Raw genomic sequence first — 21,801 nt, forward strand, 5'->3', positions numbered from 1 at the left:
AATTTCCTGGTGCTCTTAGGTGGTCATTCCGAGTAGTTCACTCGCTGCTATTTTTAGCAGAATTGCTAATAGGCTAAAATCCGGCAGTTCTGCGCATGCGTATGCACCGCAGGGTGCACGCGCTATGCAATTTTACACAAAACTATGCTATTTTACTCACGGGTGAACTAAGCTTTTCAGTCGCTCTGTTGATCGGAAAATGATTGACAGGAAGTGGGTGTTTCTGGGTGGTAACTGAGCGTTTTCCGGGATTGTGCTAAAAAACGCAGGCATGCCAGCATTAAACGCAGGAGTGGCTGGAGAAACGGGGGAGTGGCTGGCCCGGACGCTGTGCGTGTTTGTGACGTCAAACCAGGAACTAAACGGACTGAGGTAATCGCAATCTAGGAGTAGGTTTGGAGCTACTCAGAAACTGCAAGGAAATACTTTATAGCAGAATTGCTAATCTTTCGTTAGCAATTCTGCTATGCTAAGATTCACTGCCAGAGGGCGGCGGCTTTGCGTTTGCATTGCTGCTAAAAGTAGCTAGCGAGCGAACAACTCGGAATGACCACCCTAGAGCAGTAACACAGAGACTTTACTTTTTACAACAAGGAAAGTGTGTGGGCAGAATGCTATCATGATATTTATTATTTATTAACAGTTTCTTATATAGCGCAGCAAATTCTGTTGCGCTTTACATATGTTTATGCTGTTGCTTCATGTTGCACTGAATTAGCGGTCAACAGTATTGTGCGTGGAGCCCACAGCAAGTGGGCCTGTGTGTTTTTAATTTCCATGATTGATTTTAGTCCTAGTTTGGACCTGGTTCCTGGAGTTGCATGGGCAGACTCTGTATAATACTAATAGGGGTATATGCAATTAGCGGCGAATCGCGGCAAATTATCGGCCTTTTTCAACTCGACACAATTCGACAGGCTAATTTCGGCAAGTGGGTGCCGAAATTGACCATATGCAATAAAAAACGGATTCGACAGTCCCGCGGCCGAAAAACGGCCGATTTGACGGATTTTGATCCGGTATTTTAAAAACGGGGAAAAACCCGAAAAAAAATGGCGTGGGGTCCCCCCTCCAAAGCATAACCAGCCTCGGGCTCTTCGAGCTGGTCCTGGTTCTAAAAATCCGGGGAAAAAATTGACAGGGATCCCCCGTATTTTTAAAACCAGCACCGGGCTGGTTTTAAATATACGGGGGATCCCTGTCAATTTTTTCTCGGGCTCTTCGAGCTGGTGCAAATAATACGGGGGACAAAAAGAGTAGGGGTCTCCCGTATTTTATACACCAGCATCGGGCTCCACTAGCTGGACAGATAATGCCACAGCCGGGGGTCACTTTTATACAGTGCCCTGCGGCCGTGGCATTAAATATCCAACTAGTCACCCCTGGCCGGGGTACCCTGGGGGAGTGGGGACCCCTTCAATCAAGGGGTCCCCCCCCCCCCCCAGCCACCCAAGGGCCAGGGGTGAAGCCCGAGACTGTCCCCCCCCCATCCAAGGGCTGCGGATGGGAGGCTGATAGCCTTGAGAAATGTGAAAGAATATTGTTTTTCCCAGTAGTACTACAAGTCCCAGCAATCCTCCCGCATGCTGGTACTTGGAGAACCACAAGTACCAGCATGCGGGAGAAAAACGGGCCCGCTGGTACCTGTAGTTCTACTGGAAAAAAAATATCCAAATAAAAACAGGAGACACACACCTTGATAGTAAAACTTTATTACACAACTGCCGACACACACATACTTACCTATGTTGACCCGCCGACTGCCACAGTCTCCGACGATCCGGGGTACCTGTGAAAAAAAGTAGACTCACCTCATCCAGTGTCCGGGAGATTATCCACGTACTTGGTAAAAAAAGAAACGCATACCCGACCATGCCAGACTGAAAGGGGTCCCATGTTGACACGAATGTGCCGGGACCCCACGTGACTCCTCTCACTGAGGTCCCTTTAGCCAATCAGGAAGCGCTACTTCCGTGGTGCTCACCTGATTGGCTGTGCGCGTCTGAGATCAGACAGCGCATCGCAAAGCCTCTCCATTATTTTCAATGGTGGGAACTTTGCGGGTAGCGGTGGGGTTACCCGCGGTCAGTTCCCACCATTGAGTATAATGGAGAGGCTTTGCGAGGCGCTGTCTGACAGCTCAGACGTCCAGCCAATCAGCAGAGTGCCAGGACGTTGCGCTCGCTGATTGGCTGAAGGGACCTCGGTGACAGCAGTCACGTGGTGTCCCGGCATTCGGGGAAAGGGGTCTGATGTGTAAACATGGGACCCCTTTCAGTACGTGGTTCGGGTAAATGCGGTTTGTTTTTTTGCCAAGTGCGTGGATTTATATCTGGACACTGGATTGAGGTGAGTATAATTTGATTCACAGGTACCCCGGATCGTCGGATCAGGAGACGTGGCAGTCGGCGGGTCAACATAGGTAAGTATGTGTGTCGGCAGGTGTGTAATAAAGTTTTACTCTCAAGGTGTGTGTCTCCTGTTTTTATTTGGGTATTTTTTTTCCAGTAGTACTACAGGTACCAGCGGGTCCGGTTTTCCTCCGCATGCTGGTACTTGTGGTTCTCCAAGTACCAGCTTGCGGGGGAGGCTTGCTGGGACTTGTAGTACTACAGGAAAAAACAATATTCTTTACATTTTCTCAAGGCTATCCGCCTCCCATCCGCAGCACTTGGATGGGGGGGACAGCCTCAGGCTTCACCCCTGGCCCTTGGGTGTCTGGGGGGACGGACCCCTTGATTGAAGGGGTCCCCACTCCCCCAGGGTACCCCGGCCAGGGGTGACTAGTTGGATATTAATGCCACGGCCGCAGGGCACTGTATAAAAGTGACCCCCGGCTGTGGCATTATCTGTCTGTTAGGATCTCCTGCCCTGTGCTGCCACGTCGTCAAGGCAACTTGGAGACGAGTGCTAGCAGAATAACCTGAGCGCAGCTGATACTCCGGTTCGGGTCTTTTGCTGTGCAGTGGTTACAGGCTCTGTGCACGGCAGGGGATCCCGTGCTGGTTTTTGTGCTCACAGTCTGTGAGGTCTGAGTGGGGCGTGGACAGCACCTGCTATATAAGGCCTCTTCTCAGGTTAAGCAGATGCTGCTGAATCTTTGTTGGTTAGTCAGTTCCTGAAAGTTAGCCAGTACTGTGTAGCTTTGTATTTGTTGTTGCTTACTGCAAATAGGCCTGGGGATTTGGTACTACACTCTGCCAATCCAGACCTAGCAGTAAAGGGTCCTACTCACTTGGCGATGTGCCGCCGAGGTGCCCGACGGCCGATACGGCCGACGAGCAACCCGGCGGCGGGGGGGGGCAGTGACGGGGGAGTGAAGTTTCTTCACTCCCCCCGTCACCCGGCTGCATTGAAGTGCAGGCAAATATGGACGAGATCGTCCATATTGGCCTGCATGCACAGCCGACGGGAGACCAGCGATGAACGAGCGCGGGGACGCGCATCGTTCATCGCTTAAGTCTCCATACTGAAAGATATGAACGAGTTCTCGTTCATTTATGAACGAGATCGTTCATATCTTTCAGAATATCGCCAAGTGTGTAGGGCCTATAAGACTGGAGTCAGTCGTTTAACTTGCTGGGGTTCTTTTGCTACTCTGTGAACTTAGCAAGTTTGCGGCTGTATTCTCAGATTTGCCTGCCTAAATCCTGTCTCACTGTGCAAGGTGTTCAGGTGTCAGTTTAGTGGCAGTAAGCTGAACCTGTGCACTGCAAGTGAGGATTAGAATTGTGGAGACTCTCCTTGTGTCTATCATTCCATCTCTGACCAAGGAGTTTACTGCCACACCCGTTGGTAACCCTTTACGGTTTTGCTGTTGCCCTTAGCAACAGCATTTCGGGTTCTCTACGTATTAAAACACAACATCTTGCTTTTTCCAACTGAGCATTACTTATACTAGGGAGACACCCAGTTTCTTAGCCTCTGGGCTTCTCTGTTCACTTTGTGTTTATTTTGTTACCCTATCACCTTCTGTGTACGCAATGTCATATTCCCCAGTCTGTCTGTGAGTTCATTTGTTTTGCATCCCTATCCGTTCAGACACCAGTACATTCCTGCAAGCACTGGTGTGCATAACAGTTCAGACACCAGTACATTCCTGCAGGCACTGGTGTGCATAACACTGTCCAGCTAGTGGAGCCCGATGCTGGTGTATAAAATACGGGGGACCCCTACTCTTTTTGTCCCCCGTATTTTTTGCACCAGCACCAGGCGCAGAGCCCGGTGCTGGTTTTAAAAATACGGGGGATCCCCTGTCATTTTTCCCCCCGGATTTTTAGAACCAGGACCGGCTCGAAGAGCCCGAGGCTGGTTATGCTTTGGAGGGGGGACCCCACGCCATTTTTTACCGGGATTTTACCATTCCATCTAAAAAAAATAAAAAATAAAAACATTATTTTTAAAAATATATAAAAAATACTTGTGCCTCCAAAAAAGACAAACCAAGTACCTAATCCCTTCTAATATAAATAGATATGCTATTGCCAATAAAAAAAAACACCAAAAAAAACATGTTTTACATTTTTTTTATTAGTTTCACCCACCAAAGTGTGGCGGATTGAAAATGACGAATTTACTGTCTAAAAGCATGGTGTCGAATTTCCAAACTTCAATTGAATATACTTTGGTCGAATTGCAGCACTTGTATCATTGCAGAAAAGTCGAATTTGACAAAAGTCGAATTTCAAAAAGTCGAATTTTGAAAGTCCGTTTTTTTGACGGAAAGTACTGAATTGCATTGACGATTTTTTTTTTTTGGCGAAAGTCCCGTTTTTCGCCAATTTCGGGAATTCGACCGCAATTGCATATACCCCATAGTCTTCCATTTTTACATACGTACATAACTAACAAAATTCCCAATGATCAGTAGGTGGGTGGAGAACAAAATGGCAGACTCGAAACCTGTTCCGATCTGGGCCTAGTGTGCAAGCACTATAGAAAATAACATTTACAAATCTGATGAGTGAATAAAGTCTCGTTCATGGTAAGTGCAAGATCTTTATCATTTATATATACATATTTTTTCTTTTAAGCTTGAAAGTCTCATAAATGATGCTTATAAAGGCAAAGGGTTTCAGAAAATGAATGAATTATTTGAAGACAGTGTAATCTGTCCACCGCAGCAACATGGCAAGATGCTTTTAAATGAAATGGACAGACTGATTAATAAGGTGAGTATCTAGCAGTTCAAGTACAGCTCTGTTTAGCTCAGCTGTTCTTTGTTTTTAAAGTGGTATTTTGTCTTGTAGGAACTTGATCGCAATGAATTTGAACATGTTTGTTTATTACTGAAGTGTGTTCAGCACTTCTGCAAGAGTAAATGCCAGCAAGGCTGGTCTCTGATTGAGCAGGGGCTGGTTTCCAAGATAAGTACAATCTAAGAATTTATTCTAATTAGTGTTATGAATTTGACCTTTAGCAGATTACAGTATTTCTGCTGCGGTATACACTGGGCTCCACAAGGATTCACATCGGGGTGTAGAGTAGGATCTTGATCAGAGGCACCAACAGGCTCAAAGCTTTTGACTGTTCCCAAGATGCTCAGCGCCGCTTCCTCTATAACCCTGCCTCCATGCACAGGGAGCTCAGTTTGTAAGTTGGTGCCATGTAGTATGCAGGCACTTAACAGGAGGCTGCCTTATGCAGCCTATTTAGAGCTTAGTTTTCTACAGAAAGAAGAAGAAATTATTGTAAGAAGACTACAGGGCTGCTGCTGGCAAAGTCTCATAGACTTCCCTGCGTGCAGCTCCATCACCCCCAGCGGCGCTGTAAATACTCCCGCCGGGTCACTGCAGCGGAGGCGCCGGCTTCTTCTTCTTGAAACAGTGAGTCACACACGCGCCACCGTCTCCCGGATCGCGGGGCCGCAGACAAGGGGGAGGTAATGGGTTTCTGTGCTGCAGCGCGGCCGTAGGAGCCGGGCCGCGCGTGCTGGCGTGGACACTGAATACTTGGCAGCTGCTACACTAGCCATCTGGGTTGATTAATGGGCACAGGTCAGGGGGGATATACTGAATAACCTTCATTTTTACACTGCCCGCACACCCGGTGGGGATGCCAGCAGGGGGAGCAGGTCGGACCTGAGGCCCCTCCCCCCGCCCTGGAGCTGCTTCCCTCTCCCTCACTCCCGGTCAGCGGCCATTACAGACAGAGCCTTGCTGTTCCTGGTACTGCTAGGGCACATCCTCCTCTGTGGAACCGCCTGATCGCCAGTGCTGTGCTTCCTACAGGACACTTAAGTATTCTACCTGTCACTGGGACAGTGTTAGTTAAGAAAGAGTGTATACATTCAGGGTTGTGTGGTACAAACACCCTGTGATATACATACAGTGTTTACTGTGCATTTATATCTATTGTCATATAGCAGTACTGAGTATTACTTTGTATAGCTAGTCCAGTGCAGTTTATGGTATATAATTTCTGCATGGTACGCTTGTGACTATATATCTGTGTGTGCATGTAGCTGCTGCGTGGTTGCCTTATTGCAGGATATTTCACTCAGTGGGTTATTCCTACATTGCTATACCTGAGGGGGCAAGTGTTTCAGGGTTTTCTTTATGTTTATTATAGGATTGTATCACAAGATATACTGACTGTGTATTTTTATAGTCACCATATAATCTATATCTCTTGAACTCCCGGTCTGTGCTATCATAGGCACACTTTACTGACAGTTCTTGCTAGTTATAGTGCTGCTACACTTTGTACCAGGTTGCCCAATATTGTGCACAGTTATGTCTGCTACACGTGGCAACGATGCTGGGGCTTCTCCCACACTGCATGGTAGTGAGGCCGCGGACTTAACGGAGGATAATATGGCAGTTGAGAGTTCACGTTCAGGGGGTTCCTTACCCCCCAGTGGGTCGGTAGCACCTGGGGCATCACAAGACCCACCCCGGGCTACATTTTCCACATTGTTAAACTCGCTTGTGACTAAATTGACGCCCCCTGTGGGACCACCTGTGCCACTGCAACAGTTTATGGTCCCTGCTGTGAACCCGCCACGGGCGTATCAGCTTTCCACTCAGTTACAGCATTTGAACCGATCTATGACTAAATCTAAGGGTCACTCTCGCCCGCCCAAGACTAAGTCGTCTTCTAAACGGGCCATTGCCTCCTCCCAAACCACTGCTATCCCAGACACGTCCTCTGACAAGGACGGTGCATATACCGACCCCGCAGACACTGACACTGATGTTTCTGATGGGGAAGGGAAGTCATTGGTGGATGTCCCGGATTTCATTGAGTCAATACGGCTCATTCTTCAGGTGTCTGATGATCCTGAGACTGTCTCCATGAAACCGGATAGGTTTAAACGTAAGAAGGTGGTTAAACGAGTTTTGCCCCATTCTGAGCACCTGGTTGACATATACGTCAGGAATCCTGGGAAAATCCTGGGACGAAATTTACACCGAATAAGAGACTGTTGGCTCTTCCTGGTTCCTCTCTCTGCGGAGGTATGTAAAAATTGGGAAACCCCTCCGCCTGTTGATTCTCATGTGGCGCGTATGGTTGTTTCCTCTGCTCTGCCAGTAACTACCATCACCTCTTTGAAGGAACCGACGGATCGACGTGTGGAGGGCTGTTTAAAAGCGATTTATACCCTAACGGGGGCTGTGCTTAGGCCAACAATTGCTGCTGAAGCTGTTGAGGCGTGGGCTCAGGAGCTTGAGGTGGAGCTGCCTCCCAATGCATCTGAGCATGCTCGACAGTGTCTCTCGTATATTGCCACAGCTTCTTTGTACCTTAAGGAGGGGGCCTCCGATGCCGGGGTGCTGGCGGCCAAGGCTGCTACTACGTCCGACTTGGCCAGACGTGTCCTTGGCCAGGTTGAGATCCTGGTCGATGGATATGGATTCCAAGGAAACCCTGGAGATGCTTCCTTTCAAGGGAGACATTTTCTTTGGAGAAGACCTCAATAAGATTGTGGCTGATCTGGCTACTGCTAAAACAGCTTGCCTACCTAGTACGGCTGTTTCAACGCAGAAGGCTAAAAGTACTTTCCCTCGGCCCTTTTATCCTCCAGGAAAAGCAACCGGTCAGGCGTACCGAAAGCAAGCTCGTGCTTCCAGACCTGCCAAGCTCAGACTGAAGAGTGCCTGGGCCGCCCGTCAGCCAGCTTCCAAAACGGACAAGCCTTCTGCATGACGGGGCGGGCCTCCCTCTGGGGGATCCTAAGGTGGGGGGCCGACTTCTAGGTTTTGCCCAGGAATGGTTGAAGACCACTTCAGATACCTGGGCGAGGGAAGTTGTCGCTCAAGGTTACGCCATACCCTTCAAGAATCGCCCCCCGCAGCGGTTTGGCCTGACAGATGTGCCTCTGGATCCGGCAAAAGCAACACATTGCACTCTGTGGTACATTCCCTCCTGACCACAGGAGTGGTAGTACAGGTGCCTCTGGCTGAGAGAGGCAAGGGGTACTATTCACCGCTGTTTCTAGTCCCGAAACCGAACGGGTCCTCGCGGCCCAGTCTCAATCTGAAGTCCTTGAACAAGCATGTGCGGGTCTCTAAGTTTCGTATGGAAACTCTGTGCTCTATTGTTCTGGCCCTGGAGCCTGGGGACTATATGGTCTCCCTGGACATACGGGATGCCTACCTGCATAATCCTTTTGCGGCATCTCATCAACAGTACCTGTGGTTTGCGGTGGGCAACTTTCATTACCAATTTCGGGCGTTACCCTTTGATTGGACAACGGCTCCCCGAGTTTTCACCAAAGTAATGGCGGTCATGACGGCTACACTCCGCCGTCAAGGCGTCAGGATTCTACCGTATTTGGACGAGTTGTTGATCCTGGCAAATTCCCCAGAACTTCTCCTGTGTCATCTCGATCTGACGGTCCAGTGCATGAAAGCCCACGGGCGGCTGATAAACTGGAATAAATTCTCCCTGGTTCCTGCTCGGAGCATGTTACACCTGGAAGTGTTATTGGATACTCGCAACAAATGGTTGTCCCTGTCTCAGAAGAAAGTCCTGAAGCTTCAGGACAGGATTCGTTGCTTCCTATCTCGTCCGCAAGTGTCAATACATTCGACAATGCAAGTGCTAGGTCTCATTGTGTCAGCTTTCGACATGGTGGAGTATGCTCAGTTCCGCTCTCGCCCTCTGCAGAGGTTAATTCTGACTAAGTGGGACGGCCTGCCTCACCGGATAAGATCTCAATGTCTCCGGAGGTCCGCCTGTCACTGAGCTGGTGGCTGCAGGACCAACAATTGAGCAGGGGCCGTCCCTTCTAGATATCCGACAGGGTCCTTCTGACAATGGATGCCAGTCTGAGAGGTTGCGGCGCGGTGTTGGAACAACACTCTTCAGGGTCGGTGGACCAAGGAGGAGTCTCCCGATTTAATATTCTGGAACTGCGGGCAGTATTCAATGTGTTGACAGTGGCCCAGCATTGCGGGTATGGGATACTGCGTGCATATTTTTTTCTCTCTCTCTCTCTCTACAGATATAGCTAGATACATTGGGGTAAATTTACTAAGGTCCCGATTTTGACCGAGATGCCGTTTTTTCATCAAAGTGTCATCTCGGTAATTTACTAAACTCAAATCACGGCAGTGATGAGGGCATTCGTAATATTTGGAAGTCCTAGGAAAAAATCACGAATGAATACACCATCGGTCAAAACGCGGCTGTTTAAGTATGAATCTCGGTCATTTACTAAGAAGTGCAAAGCCAAAAAAAACAAAACCCTGCCGTGAAAAATTACAACTCGTAAAAAAGTGCTTTAAAAAAACAGACCTGCTTTTTTTAATCCGTGATTGGATAGGCATGCACGGATCCATGAGATCCGTGCATGTATATCAGTGGGAAGGGGTGGGAAAGTGATTATTTTCTCAAAAAAAATTGCGTGGGGTCCCCCCTCCTAAGCATAACCAGCCTCGGGCTCTTTGAGCCGATCCTGGTTGCAGAAATATGGGAAAAAAATTGACAGGGGTTCCCCCATATTTAAGCAACCAGCATCGGGCTCTGCGCCTGGTCCTGGTTCCAAAAATACGGGGGACAAAAAGAGTAGGGGTCCCCCGTATTTTTAAAACCAGCACCGGGCTCCACTAGCTGGACAGATAATGCCACAGCCGGGGGTCACTTTTATATAGTGCCCTGCGGCCGTGGCATCAAATATCCAACTAGTCACCCCTGGCCGGGGTACCCTGGGGGAGTGGGGACCCCTTCAATCAAGGGGTCCCCCCCCCCCAGACCATTCAAGGGCCAGGGGTGAAGCCCGAGGCTGTCCCCCCCCATCCAATTGGCTGCGGATGGGGGGCTGATAGCCTTTTGTGAAAATGAAAAGATATTGTTTTTAGTAGCAGTACTACAAGTCCCAGCAAGCCTCCCCCGCATGCTGGTACTTGGAGAACCACAAGTACCAGCATGCAGCGGAAAAACGGGCCCGCTGGTACCTGTAGTACTACTACTTAAAAAATACCCAAAAAAAGACAAGACACACACACCGTGAAAGTAAAGATTTATTACATACATCCACACAAACATACATACATACTTACCTTATGTTCACACGCAGGTCGGTCCTATTCTCCAGTAGAATCCAAGGGGTACCTGTTGAATAAATTCTACTCACCAGATCCAGGGTCCCAGGGTCCTCGGGGCAACCATTTGTAATCCAGGTACTTGAATAAAATAACAAAACGGAGACCTGAGCCACGAACTGAAAGGGGCCCCATGTTTTCACATGGGACTCCTTTCCCCGAATGCCAGAAACCCACTCTGACTTCTGTCTAAGTGGGTTTCTTCAGCCAATCAGGGAGCGCCACGTTGTAGCACTCTCCTGATCGGCTGTGTGCTCCTGTACTGAGTGACAGGCGGCACACGGCAGTGTTACAATGTAGCGCCTATGCGCTCCATTGTAACCAATGGTGGGAACTTTCTGCCCTGCGGTTGACCTAAAGTGACGTCACCGCTGAGCAGAAAGTTCCCACCATTGGTTACAATGGAGCGCATAGGCGCTACATTGTAACACTGCCGTGTGCCGCCTGTCACTCAGTACAGGAGCACACAGCCGATCAGGAGAGTGCTACAACGTGGCGCTCCCTGATTGGCTGAAGAAACCCACTTAGACAGAGGTCAGAGTGGGTTTCTGGCATTCGGGGAAAGGAGTCCCATGTGAAAACATGGGGCCCCTTTCAGTTCGTGGCTCGGGTATCCGTTTTGTTATTTTATTCAAGTACCTGGATTACAAATGGTTGCCCCGAGGACCCTGGGACCCTGGATCTGGTGAGTAGAATTTATTCAACAGGTACCCCTTGGATTCTACTGGAGAAGAGGACCGACCTGCGTGTGAACATAAGGTAAGTATGTATGTATGTTTGTGTGCATGTATGTAATAAATCTTTACTTTCACGGTGTGTGTGTCTTGTCTTTTTTTGGGTATTTTTTTAGTAATAGTACTACAGGTACCAGCGGGCCCGTTTTTCCGCCGCATGCTGGTACTTGTGGTTCTCCAAGTACCAGCATGCGGGGGAGGCTTGCTGGGCCTTGTAGTACTGCTACTAAAAACAATATCTTTTAATTTTCAAAAAAGGCTATCAGCACCCCATCCGCAGCCAATTGGATGGGGGGGACAGCCTCGGGCTTCACCCCTGGCCCTTGGGTGGCTGGGGTGGGGGGACCCCTTGATTGAAGGGGTCCCCACTCCCCCAGGGTACTCCGGCCAGGGGTGACTAGTTGGATTTTTGATGCCACGGCCGCAGGGCACTATATAAAAGTGACCCCCGGCTGTGGCATTATCTGTCCAGCTAGTGGAGCCCGGTGCTGGTTTTAAAAATACGGGGGACCCCTACTCTTTTTGTCCCCCGTATTTTTGGAACCAGGACCAGGCGCAGAGCCCGATGCTGGTTGCTTAAATATGGGGGAAACCCTGTCATTTTCCCCCCCATATTTCTGCAACCAGGATCGGCTCAAAGAGCCCGAGGCTGGTTATGCTTAGGAGGGGGGACCCCACGCAATTTTTATTTTTATTTTACACTGTTTAATTTAAAAAAATAAATAAAAATGAACCCCAACACGGATCACACAGATCCGGCCGAGATTCATTTTTAAAAAGTCGGCAGTGTTTTGCTAATCACTGCCGTAAAAAAAAAAAAAAAAAAAACACGAATGACATCGACATCGGAACAAAAGAAAAACCCGAATACGACAGCTTAGTAAATTAGTCGTAATAAATTCAAAAAGTTGCAGTTTTACACTTTCGATGTCATTCGTGATTGAACTTTGACCTGAAACGGGAAAATACGAATCTTAGTAAATTTACCCCATTGAGTTCTTTAAAAAAAATATTAGTTTTTTTAAAAATAATAAGCAAATCCTACAAATAGATGATGTGGATAGCACTGCCGTGTCTAAGAAACCTGATAAGTTTAAACGTCAGAAGGTAACTAAAACATTATTACCGCATTCTGACCATTTGGTAGACATAAGTCAAGAACCCTGGTCTTCGCCAGGAAAGAAATTCTCCCTATCTAAAAAGATGGTAGCTCGTTATCCTCTCCCTTCTGAGTTGTGTCACAAATGGGAAAATTCACCGCCTGTGGATTCACATGTCACCCGTCTCGTGGTGTCATCTACCCTACCTGTCGCCTCACTGAAGGAACCGACTGATAAGCGTGTTGAATAACATAGTATCTAATGTTGAAAAAAGACAATTTGTCCATCGAGTTTAACCTGTTTGTGGAGGGTTGCCTGAAGTCTATTTACTCCCTTACAGGTGCTGTACATAGATTCACTATAGCAGCCTCCTGTGCTGCAAAAACAATTGAAGCATGGGTTCAGGCATTAGAGGAAGAGCTGCCTCAGGTTTTATCTGACACTGCCAGACAATACCTGTCTCTTATTACTACCGTCGCCTATTACATTCAGGAGGCGTCCTCTAAGGCAGGTGTGTTGGCGGCCAAGGCATCGACCTACGTTCATCCTGTCTTGCCATACTCTGTGGTTGAGGTCGTGGAAGGTGGACCTGGACTCCAAAAAGTCCTTGGATGTACTCCCTTTTAAGGGAGGCATCCTATTTGGGGATTATCTCAATAAGATTGTAACAGACTTAGCGGCTGCTAAGACTGCATTTTTTCCGAATATTAATCCTCCACAGAAGGCAAAATGTACCATTTTTCGCTACTTTCGGCCTCAAGGGAAAGCAAAAGGTCAGGCATTCCCAAGACAATCTCGTGCTTCCAAAATCACTAAGCCCAAGGCAAAACAATCCTGTGCTGCCCGTCAACCTGCTTCTAAAAACGACAAGCCTGCTGCATGACGGGGTAGGCCTCCCCCTGGGGGACCCCAGGGTGGGGGGCCGACGTCTGCGATTCACCCAGGTCTGGTTAAAGACCACTTAAGACGCATGAGTGTGAGAAGTTGTCTCTCACGTGTACGCAGTATCTTTCAAGAGACGTCCCCCTCGCCAGTTCTGCACAACTGTTATTCCTTTGGATCCGTTGAAGGTGCAAGATCTACAAATGGTTGTGCGTTCCCTCCTGGGTACAGGAGTGATAGTGCCGGTACCTCTGTCCCAGAAAGGCAGAGGATACTACTCGATCATGTTTCTAGTCCCGAAAACCAATTGGTCTTCCTGGCCTATACTCAGCCTCAAATCACTGAACAAGTTTGTGAGAGTGTCCAGGTTTCGTATGGAAATACTACGCTCAATTGTACTGGTCATGGAACTCAGAGACTATATGGTGTCCCTTGATATACAAGATGCATATACCTATTGCCATGTCGCATCAGCAATATCTGCGGTTTGTTATTGGCAACCATCACTATCTATTCCAGGCTCTGCCGTTTGGACTGGCCACGGCCCCTCGGATCTTCACCAAGGTTATGGCCGTGATAACGGCTCATCTCCGTCGCCATGGTGTCAGGATTCTGCCGTATCTGGGCAACTAGCTAATTCTGGCAAACTCCCACGATGTCCTCCTCAGTCATCTACAACTGACGGTAAACTACCTACAAGCCCACGAGTGGCTCATCAACTGGAAGAAGCCCTCGCTGGTCCCTGCTCGAAGCATAGTGCACCTTGGGCAGTGCTGGACACACACTGTCAATGGCTGTTTCTGTCTCCAGAGAAGGTCCTGAAACTTCAGATCAGATACTTCCTCTCTCGCCCAAGAGTGTCGATACACTCGGCGATGCAAGTACTAGGCATCATGGTGTCGGCTTTCGACATGGTAGCGTACGCTCAATTTCATTCCCACCCTCTGCAGAGGTTAATCCTTTCCAAGTGGGACGGCCTGCCTCATCGGATCAGGTCTCACATGATCTCCTTGACTCCGGAGGTTCGTCTGTCGCTGACCTGGTGGCTACAGGACCAGTAGTTGAGCAGGGGCCGTCCCTTCTGGATCCCCAACTGGGTCCTACAGACTACGGACTCCAGTCTGAGAGGTTGGGGCGCGGTGTTGGAGCACCACTCCTTCCAGGGTCGGTGGACCAAAGATGAATCACTCCTCCGGATAAACATTCTGGAATTGCGGACAGTGTTCAATGTTTTGATTCTCGCCCTGCCTCTGATACGGAACAGGCCTCAAGTACGGTCAGTACGGTTAGAAAACGCCACCACGGTGGCATACATAAACCATCAAGGCGGCACTCGAAGCTGCATGGCAATGATGGAAGTGTAAAAAATCCTTAGTTGGGTGGAACTCCATCTGCCAGCAATATTGGCAGTGTTCATTCTAGGAGTCCTCAACTGGGAAACGGACTTCCTCAGTCGTCAGGACGTACACGCCGGAGAGTGGAGTCTTCATCCGGAAGTCTTTCAACTCCTAGTGGACAAGTGGGGTCTACCAGATGTAGACCTGATGCCGTCTCGACACAATCACAAGGTTCTGGTCTTCGGATCAAGAACCAGGGATCCTCAAGCAGTGTTCGTGGATGCACTGGCAATTCCATGGAACTTTTGGCTGCCCTATGTTTCCCTCGAGTGTCACTCCTGCCCAAGGTACTGTGGAAGTTCAAACAAGAAGGTGGGAAAACTACTTCTAGTCGCTCCAGCATGGCCCAGACGGCTAGTCGCTCCAGACGGCATTGGTTCTCAGACTTACAGGGTCTTTCGATAGAACTTCATTTTCTACTTCCTCAACGCCCAGACCTCCTCGTCGAGGGCTCTTGTGTCTACCCGACCTGGCCAGACTGGTTTTGACGGTGTGGCTCTTAAAGCTTCACTCCTGAGGGCCAAAGGATTCTCCGAGGCTGTTATCCAAACTAAGCTGAAGTCCCGCAAACCGGCTTCTGCGCCGATTTATTATAGGGTCTGGAATACTTACTTCACCTGGTGTGCTGCTAAGAATTGCGATGCTTACAAATTCAGTACTTCCAGACTTCTGTCTTTTTTGCAACAAGGCCTCGATATTTCACCGTGACCGGGCAGTTCTTACAACTCGCCCTGGTTTTTTGCCCATGGTGGTATCATCTTTTCACCTTAACCAAGAGGTTGTGGTTCCGGCTTTTATCTCTTCTGGTTTGTCATCTAAAGTACGGTCTTTGGATGTGGTACGGGCTCTCCATGCTTACGTAGGGAAGACTGCTTCTATTAGGAGGTCAGATAGACTTTTTGTACTTTTTGGTTTTCACAAATGTGGCTGGCCTGCGAACAAGCAAACATTGGCCAGATGGATTAGAATGGTGATTGCACAAGCATATACACAGGCTGGTCTTCCAGCTCCTGCTGCTATTAAAGCCCACTCTACTCGGTCTGTTGGATCTTCTTCACCGAGGCGCGTCCGCTGAATAATTGTGCAAGGCGGCTCCGTGGTCTTCAGTAAACACGTTCATTAGATTCTATGCCTTTTGATACTTCCGCCTCCCAGGATGCTTCCTTTGGATGCCGGGTTCTCATTCCTGCTACGGCGTGTCCCCTCCCATGAGGAACTGCTTTAAGACATCCCTGATGTTTCCCTGTGGAAACTAATGTACCCCGCTGCAGAAAAGGAGATTTATGGTAGACTTACCATTGTTAAATCTCTTTCTGCGAGGTACATGGGTTCCACAGGGCGCCCTCCCTGACGCACCTAGCTTCTATGGGTTTGTATGGCATTAGCCGCTAGTCCCTTCTCCTGTAGTGAGAACGTGGTTCTATGTGACTAACATCTACCTTCTTTCTCATACGTCCTAGAGGATGCTAGGGTCACTTCAAGAACCATGGGGTATAGACGGGATCCGCAGGAGACATGGGCACTTTAAGACTTTCAAATGGCGTGACCTGGCTCCTCCCTCTATGCCCCTCCTCCAGACTCCAGTTTAGATCTGTGCCCAGGCAGACTGGATGCACTCTGAGGAGCTCTACTGAGTTTCTCTGAAAATACTTATGTTAGGTTTTTTATTTTCAGGGAGAACTGCTGGCAACAATCTCTCTGCTTCGTGGGACTTAGGGGAGAGAAGTCAGACCTACTTCTAGTGAGTTTAAAGGCTCTGCTTCTTTGGCTACAGGACACCATTAGCTCCTGAGGGTTTGGAACACTAGGTACGCCTAGGGGTTCATTCCCAGAGCCCCCCTTGCAGAGCCAGAAGTCAGAAGACAGGTGAGTAGAAGAAAAGATGACTTCAGTGACTGCTTCTGAGGTACCGCACAGCGATCGTGCTGCGCGCCATGCTCCCACACACAGCGGCACTGTAGGGTGCAGGGCACGGGGGGAGGGGGCGCCCTGGGCATCATATAAATCCTCATGTGACTGGAATAGAGTGGTATGAGTGCCTGGGCACTAATTCCTGACCCCGCCAGTATAAATATAATGAAAAATAGCAGGGCTGAAGCGCGCCATTAAGGGGGCATGGCTTAGCCCTCATATCTCTCATCAGCGCCATTTTCTCTCCACAGGGTTGTAGAGACGCTGGTCCTTTCTCACACTACTGTACACATAACAGATTTGGTTCAAGATAAGTTCATTATAAAAGCGCTACAGGTCTGAGGCATTATATAAGGGTTTCAGAACCGGGATTGAGCGCTGGGTTGTGAGCTGGCAAACTCCGTGTCTCCCTGACAGACTTTACTGTGGGTCTGTCCCTTATATGCCGGTGTGTCGGTGGGTTTGGTACACGTGTGTCGGCATGTCTGAGGCTGAGTGCTCTTCCCACAAACAGCTGTGGGAGTGACCCTGTCGGCACCGCCGACTCCTGATGGGGCTTTGGTACATGTGTGTCAACATGTCGGTGGCTGAATGTTTTTTTCCCAAGAGGAAACTATAGTAGGGACACAGTCGTGTGTGGGTGGCCCTGTCGGCACCACTAATATCTGACTGGGTAAAAATTTGCATGATAATGTGATGCATATCAGAAAGGCTCTATATATGTATGTGTGTGTATATGTATGTATATATATGTATGTGTGTGTGTGTGTATATATATATATATATATATATATATATATATATATAGACAAAGCGAATTGAATCGCACACACCTTCTTAATCATTTGCTGGGTGCACGGTGAGACAATCAGTACAGAACAATCCGTGGTTTTTTTTCCACATGAACCAGCACACCAAAAAGTAGCAGGAATATTAATTCATTTAATCCATATTAATCCATATTAATTCTCCAAAAGTGCAATGTGCAATGTGCAAGCATAGGCATGGATAATAAAAGTAATACTTAGCAGTTCAATGCATCAAAGTGAGTGGCAGCTCCTACAGCTGTTTCGGTGCTAAAGCACCTTCATCATGGGAATAGCCATCAGAATAGTCTGCCCCAGCCAAACACCACATGTATATATACCAACCAAATCACCAATTAACAAACAAATTACAAAAACCTGTCCATTCAATCATTACACAAATGCTCACCAATCAAATGTGTAGAGTAAGGGTCATCCTGCTCCTCCCCCGCCGTCGCATCTCGCCATAGTCCCAAGTATTTCCTGCATTACACATCAGTTCCCAGCTCCGTATTCCGGTGGCCGGAACTATGGATTAAATGAATTAATATTCCTGCTACTTTTTGGTGTGCTGGTTCATGTGGAAAAAAAACCACGGATTGTTCTGTACTGATTGTCTCACCGTGCACCCAGCAAATGATTAAGAAGGTGTGTGCGATTCAATTCGCTTTGTCTATTTTGCCTCTTGTTTGGTATATGAATTGCACCACTAAAAGTTACATCTGAGAATCGATTACAAGAAGAAGTTATATGTGGATTTTGGAACTGTTTTGTTTGTTTCTTATTCATTAACCTGGGAGACTATGGATCTAGATGTCGGTGACCTGACAGGCACCAAAAGATTTTTGGAGAAGGACATTTCTAAAATTCTGTTTTCAGCCACTGATGAACTGGCATTCGATACAGATAGCCCCACTGAAGTATATGCTGACTTGTTGAAAATTAAGAAAAGACATACTGAATTAGAACTACATGGTCTGACGCTTTCACAGTATCACAAGGATAAATACATACCAAGGGGCTTCCGTATCAGGAACCAACCTACTATTGGGCGTAATAATACAGAGTTTTGTCGGCAATGGTGCCTAATACTTAATCAATGTAGTTTTGACCTCATGATCTTGGTTATTCAACAGGTGAACACTGAAATCGAGGTTCTTAAAAAGGAATTGATTGACTGTGAGTCAACAGGGATTCAGATTTTACAGTCAGACACAGGGGGAGACTGGCTCACGAAATTGGAAGCCAGTGTTGCTAGCTTTAGATCTGAATTATTATTGTTTTAAAAAAAACAAATTTAGAAAAGTTAAGGAGGATTATAGAGAACTCAGGGTCTATCCGTGGCTGACTAATCCAGGTGTGAGACGCACCTGGAGAGGCGGCCAAGCAAATAGGGGGAGGAGAAGGGGTGACAGGATATACACTGACCTTGACTCTCAAACATCCCCCAGTGACTCAGATCAACCATCCACCAGCAGACAGCCTTTTTTTCGGGAACGAGTGTACACAAGGAGTCGTTACAAAGGAGGCAGAGACCCTGTAGGAGAGGGGGGGCAAAGCATCGAAAAGGGCCAAGAGAGAACGTACACAAAGGGGAACAAGAGATAGTGGTCTTTAATCTATCTAAACACACCCTTACATCAGTAGAAATGGCGGTATTATCCAAGGGGTTAACATTTGTACCAACATACAAACAGACAGCGTTTCAATGGGAAACCGAACTATATCGATTTTATAGACAACTACGGTTAAGAGATTTCTTCAGCAAACATAAAGATGGGGCTAAGAAGGAACAGCTGTTTAGACCAAAAAGCACCTTTGATCCCCCCAGTAATAATGCGTCGATTGACACATTTATCAGACTGGTAAGGAGGGATACTTTGCCCATTATTAAGAATATGAAGAAAAAACATCAGAATTTGAGTACACAAGAAACCCAGGCGGTACGTGATCTCCGCAATAATACACAAATAATCATACGCCCTGCTGATAAGGGCGGGGGCATTGTCCTTCTTGACCGTTCTGATTATATTGCTGAGGTCATGTCACAACTTGATGATACCACATGCTACAAAAAACTGACATTTGACCCCACAGGATCATATAAACGGGAAATAGATTCAATTATTTCCATGGGTGTCCTTAATGGGTGGATTGATGATTCCACCGCTGGGTTTTTGACACAAGAATTTCCTAAAGTCCCTCTCTTGTACATATTGCCCAAAATACATAAGTCAATGACAAAACCCCCGGGCAGGCCCATAATCTCCTCCAGAGGGTCACTGGGTCAGCCCCTGTCACAGTTTGTTGATGCTTACCTACAACCTGTTGTTCAGGGTACACCATATTATTTACGCGACACCACTGATTTTATCAACAAATTACAATCTATTGGTACACCACCAGAAGGCTGTCTGCTGGTGACGCTTGATGTTAACAGCCTTTATACCAATATAAGTCACAAGGAAGGAATGAAGGCTGTTAGAGCGGTGATTTCCTCTAATACATGTTACAGTGGCCCCCCCATTGAGTACTTGATGCTCCTCATGGAGGTGGTGCTTCACAAAAATTACTTCATGTTTAACAATGCATTCTATCTGCAGTTAAGGGGCACCGCGATGGGGTCCAATATGGCCCCATCATATGCGAACCTTTTCATGTATGAGTACGAGACATTACACATACACGGCGACCCTGTGTTCTCTAAATTTGTGAAATTTTATACTAGGTTTATAGATGATTTGTTTTTAATCTGGACAGGAGGGAGTCAATTGTTAGAAGCGTTTGTCAACAAGCTTAATGGTGTTGATGGATCCATCAGATTCACGTATACTAGCAGTCCAAAAAGTATTGAATTTCTTGATGTGAAGGTTAGCATTAGTGAGGGACAATTCTTCACTGAAATATTCTGCAAGCCTACAGATAAAAATACATTATTACAGTTTGCTAGCTTTCATCCACAACCTTTGAAGAAAGGTCTGCCCTATTCACAATTGGTCAGGGTGGTTAGAACGACCTCTGACCACAGTAAACTCCCTGAAGCATTGAATCAGATGGGGGCTAAATTCTTGCAAAGAGGGTATGACAGAGCTGAGGTGGATGAAGCAATACAGAGATGTTTACGATTGGACAGAAAGGAACTTTTGATCCCTAAAAAGAAACAGGCTGATAAAGGGAGGATGTTACTGTCCAGCACCTATTCGATCTCATCAGGGGCAATCAGACGAGCGATTTTGTCACATTGGCACATTGTTCAAAGTGATCCAGTACTTGAACAAGTGTGCAAGGAGAAACCACTTTTTTGCTATAAGAGGAGTAATAATTTAAAAGATCAAATGGTGTATTCAGACATCAGTCCTCGAGTGATGACAGGCACAGGGTGGTTGCAACCACAGAAGGGAGTACACAAGTGCATGGGCTGTGCTAACTGCAGTTTCCTACAGACTGGGACTCATTTCCAAAATCCAATTACAAATAAGATCTACCAGATAAGGCAACGAATGACATGTGATACGAAATATGTTGTATATGTAATCTGGTGTCCATGTAAAATGATATATGTGGGGAAAACCCAGAGGATGCTGAAGGAACGAGTGGCAATGCATCGCAGCTCGATTAAAAAAGCTCTACTGAAAGTAGACACCAGCACACCGCCAGTAGCACGACACTTTGCAGCAGTCAAACATACCATCAGAGACTTTAAAGTGATGCCGATTGAACAGGTGCCTCCCTCACGCAGAGGTGGTGACAGAAACAAATGCCTACTGCAAAAAGAATGTAAATGGATTTACAATCTTCAAGCGATGGCCCCACAAGGGTTAAATGAGGAATTGTCCTTTAGCTCATTTATATAGATCACTTTCGGACAGTTGTGGACTTGCTGATGGGTCTGATGGGTCCATCAACAATAGGATGGGATTTACAGATGTATTCCTTTGTACTAGAAATATATTTTTAAAAATAGTCAGATAGTGCTAGCTAGATATTTTCTTTATCGCCCTGTTTTATCAATTATGATATTACTGATAGAGTGATTCATTGTTATTAATTTCTTTGCAAGACGCGATTCCATGGTCTATTCCATTTCAATCATTATATTAAGTTATTATTTTCTAATGCTCTAACATACTGATGCATTATGCATTCAGGGTATATGTTTATTGTGTTAGGGAGGAGAATGCTGTCCTACACCCCCGCCGCTGCAATAACGCTATTGGCAGTGCAGGATCCGTGATTACATCACGGTTGCCTAGCAACGCGATATAGATAGACGTGGACGGAACAGAGAGTATGTGACTTCCGGGATTGGCCTGACGTTCACTGGCTGGCCAGCGTCAATTGTGTTTAGTCCCAGTTGCTTAGCGACCATAGCAAAGCCGGACAGGTGACGACGATGTTAATACCGCGTCACTTCCGGGAGGTGC

General features: G+C 47.3%; 1 protein-coding gene across 6 annotated transcripts in view; it reads left to right on the forward strand.

Moving 5' to 3' along the window:
* Positions 1-21,801, forward strand: part of SYCP2L (synaptonemal complex protein 2 like) — a 905,846-nt gene that overhangs the window by 120,403 nt on the left and 763,642 nt on the right. For all 6 annotated transcript variants that reach the window (XM_063923155.1, XM_063923158.1, XM_063923156.1 and 3 more), the window contains exons 3-4: positions 5,034-5,171; positions 5,250-5,366. In XM_063923155.1, coding sequence (XP_063779225.1) covers positions 5,034-5,171; positions 5,250-5,366 — 255 coding nt within the window. The remainder of the gene's footprint in view (positions 1-5,033; positions 5,172-5,249; positions 5,367-21,801) is intronic.

The sequence above is a fragment of the Pseudophryne corroboree genome, chromosome 5, assembly GCF_028390025.1.
Source record: "Pseudophryne corroboree isolate aPseCor3 chromosome 5, aPseCor3.hap2, whole genome shotgun sequence".
In the NCBI taxonomy this organism is placed as follows: Eukaryota; Metazoa; Chordata; class Amphibia; order Anura; family Myobatrachidae; genus Pseudophryne; species Pseudophryne corroboree.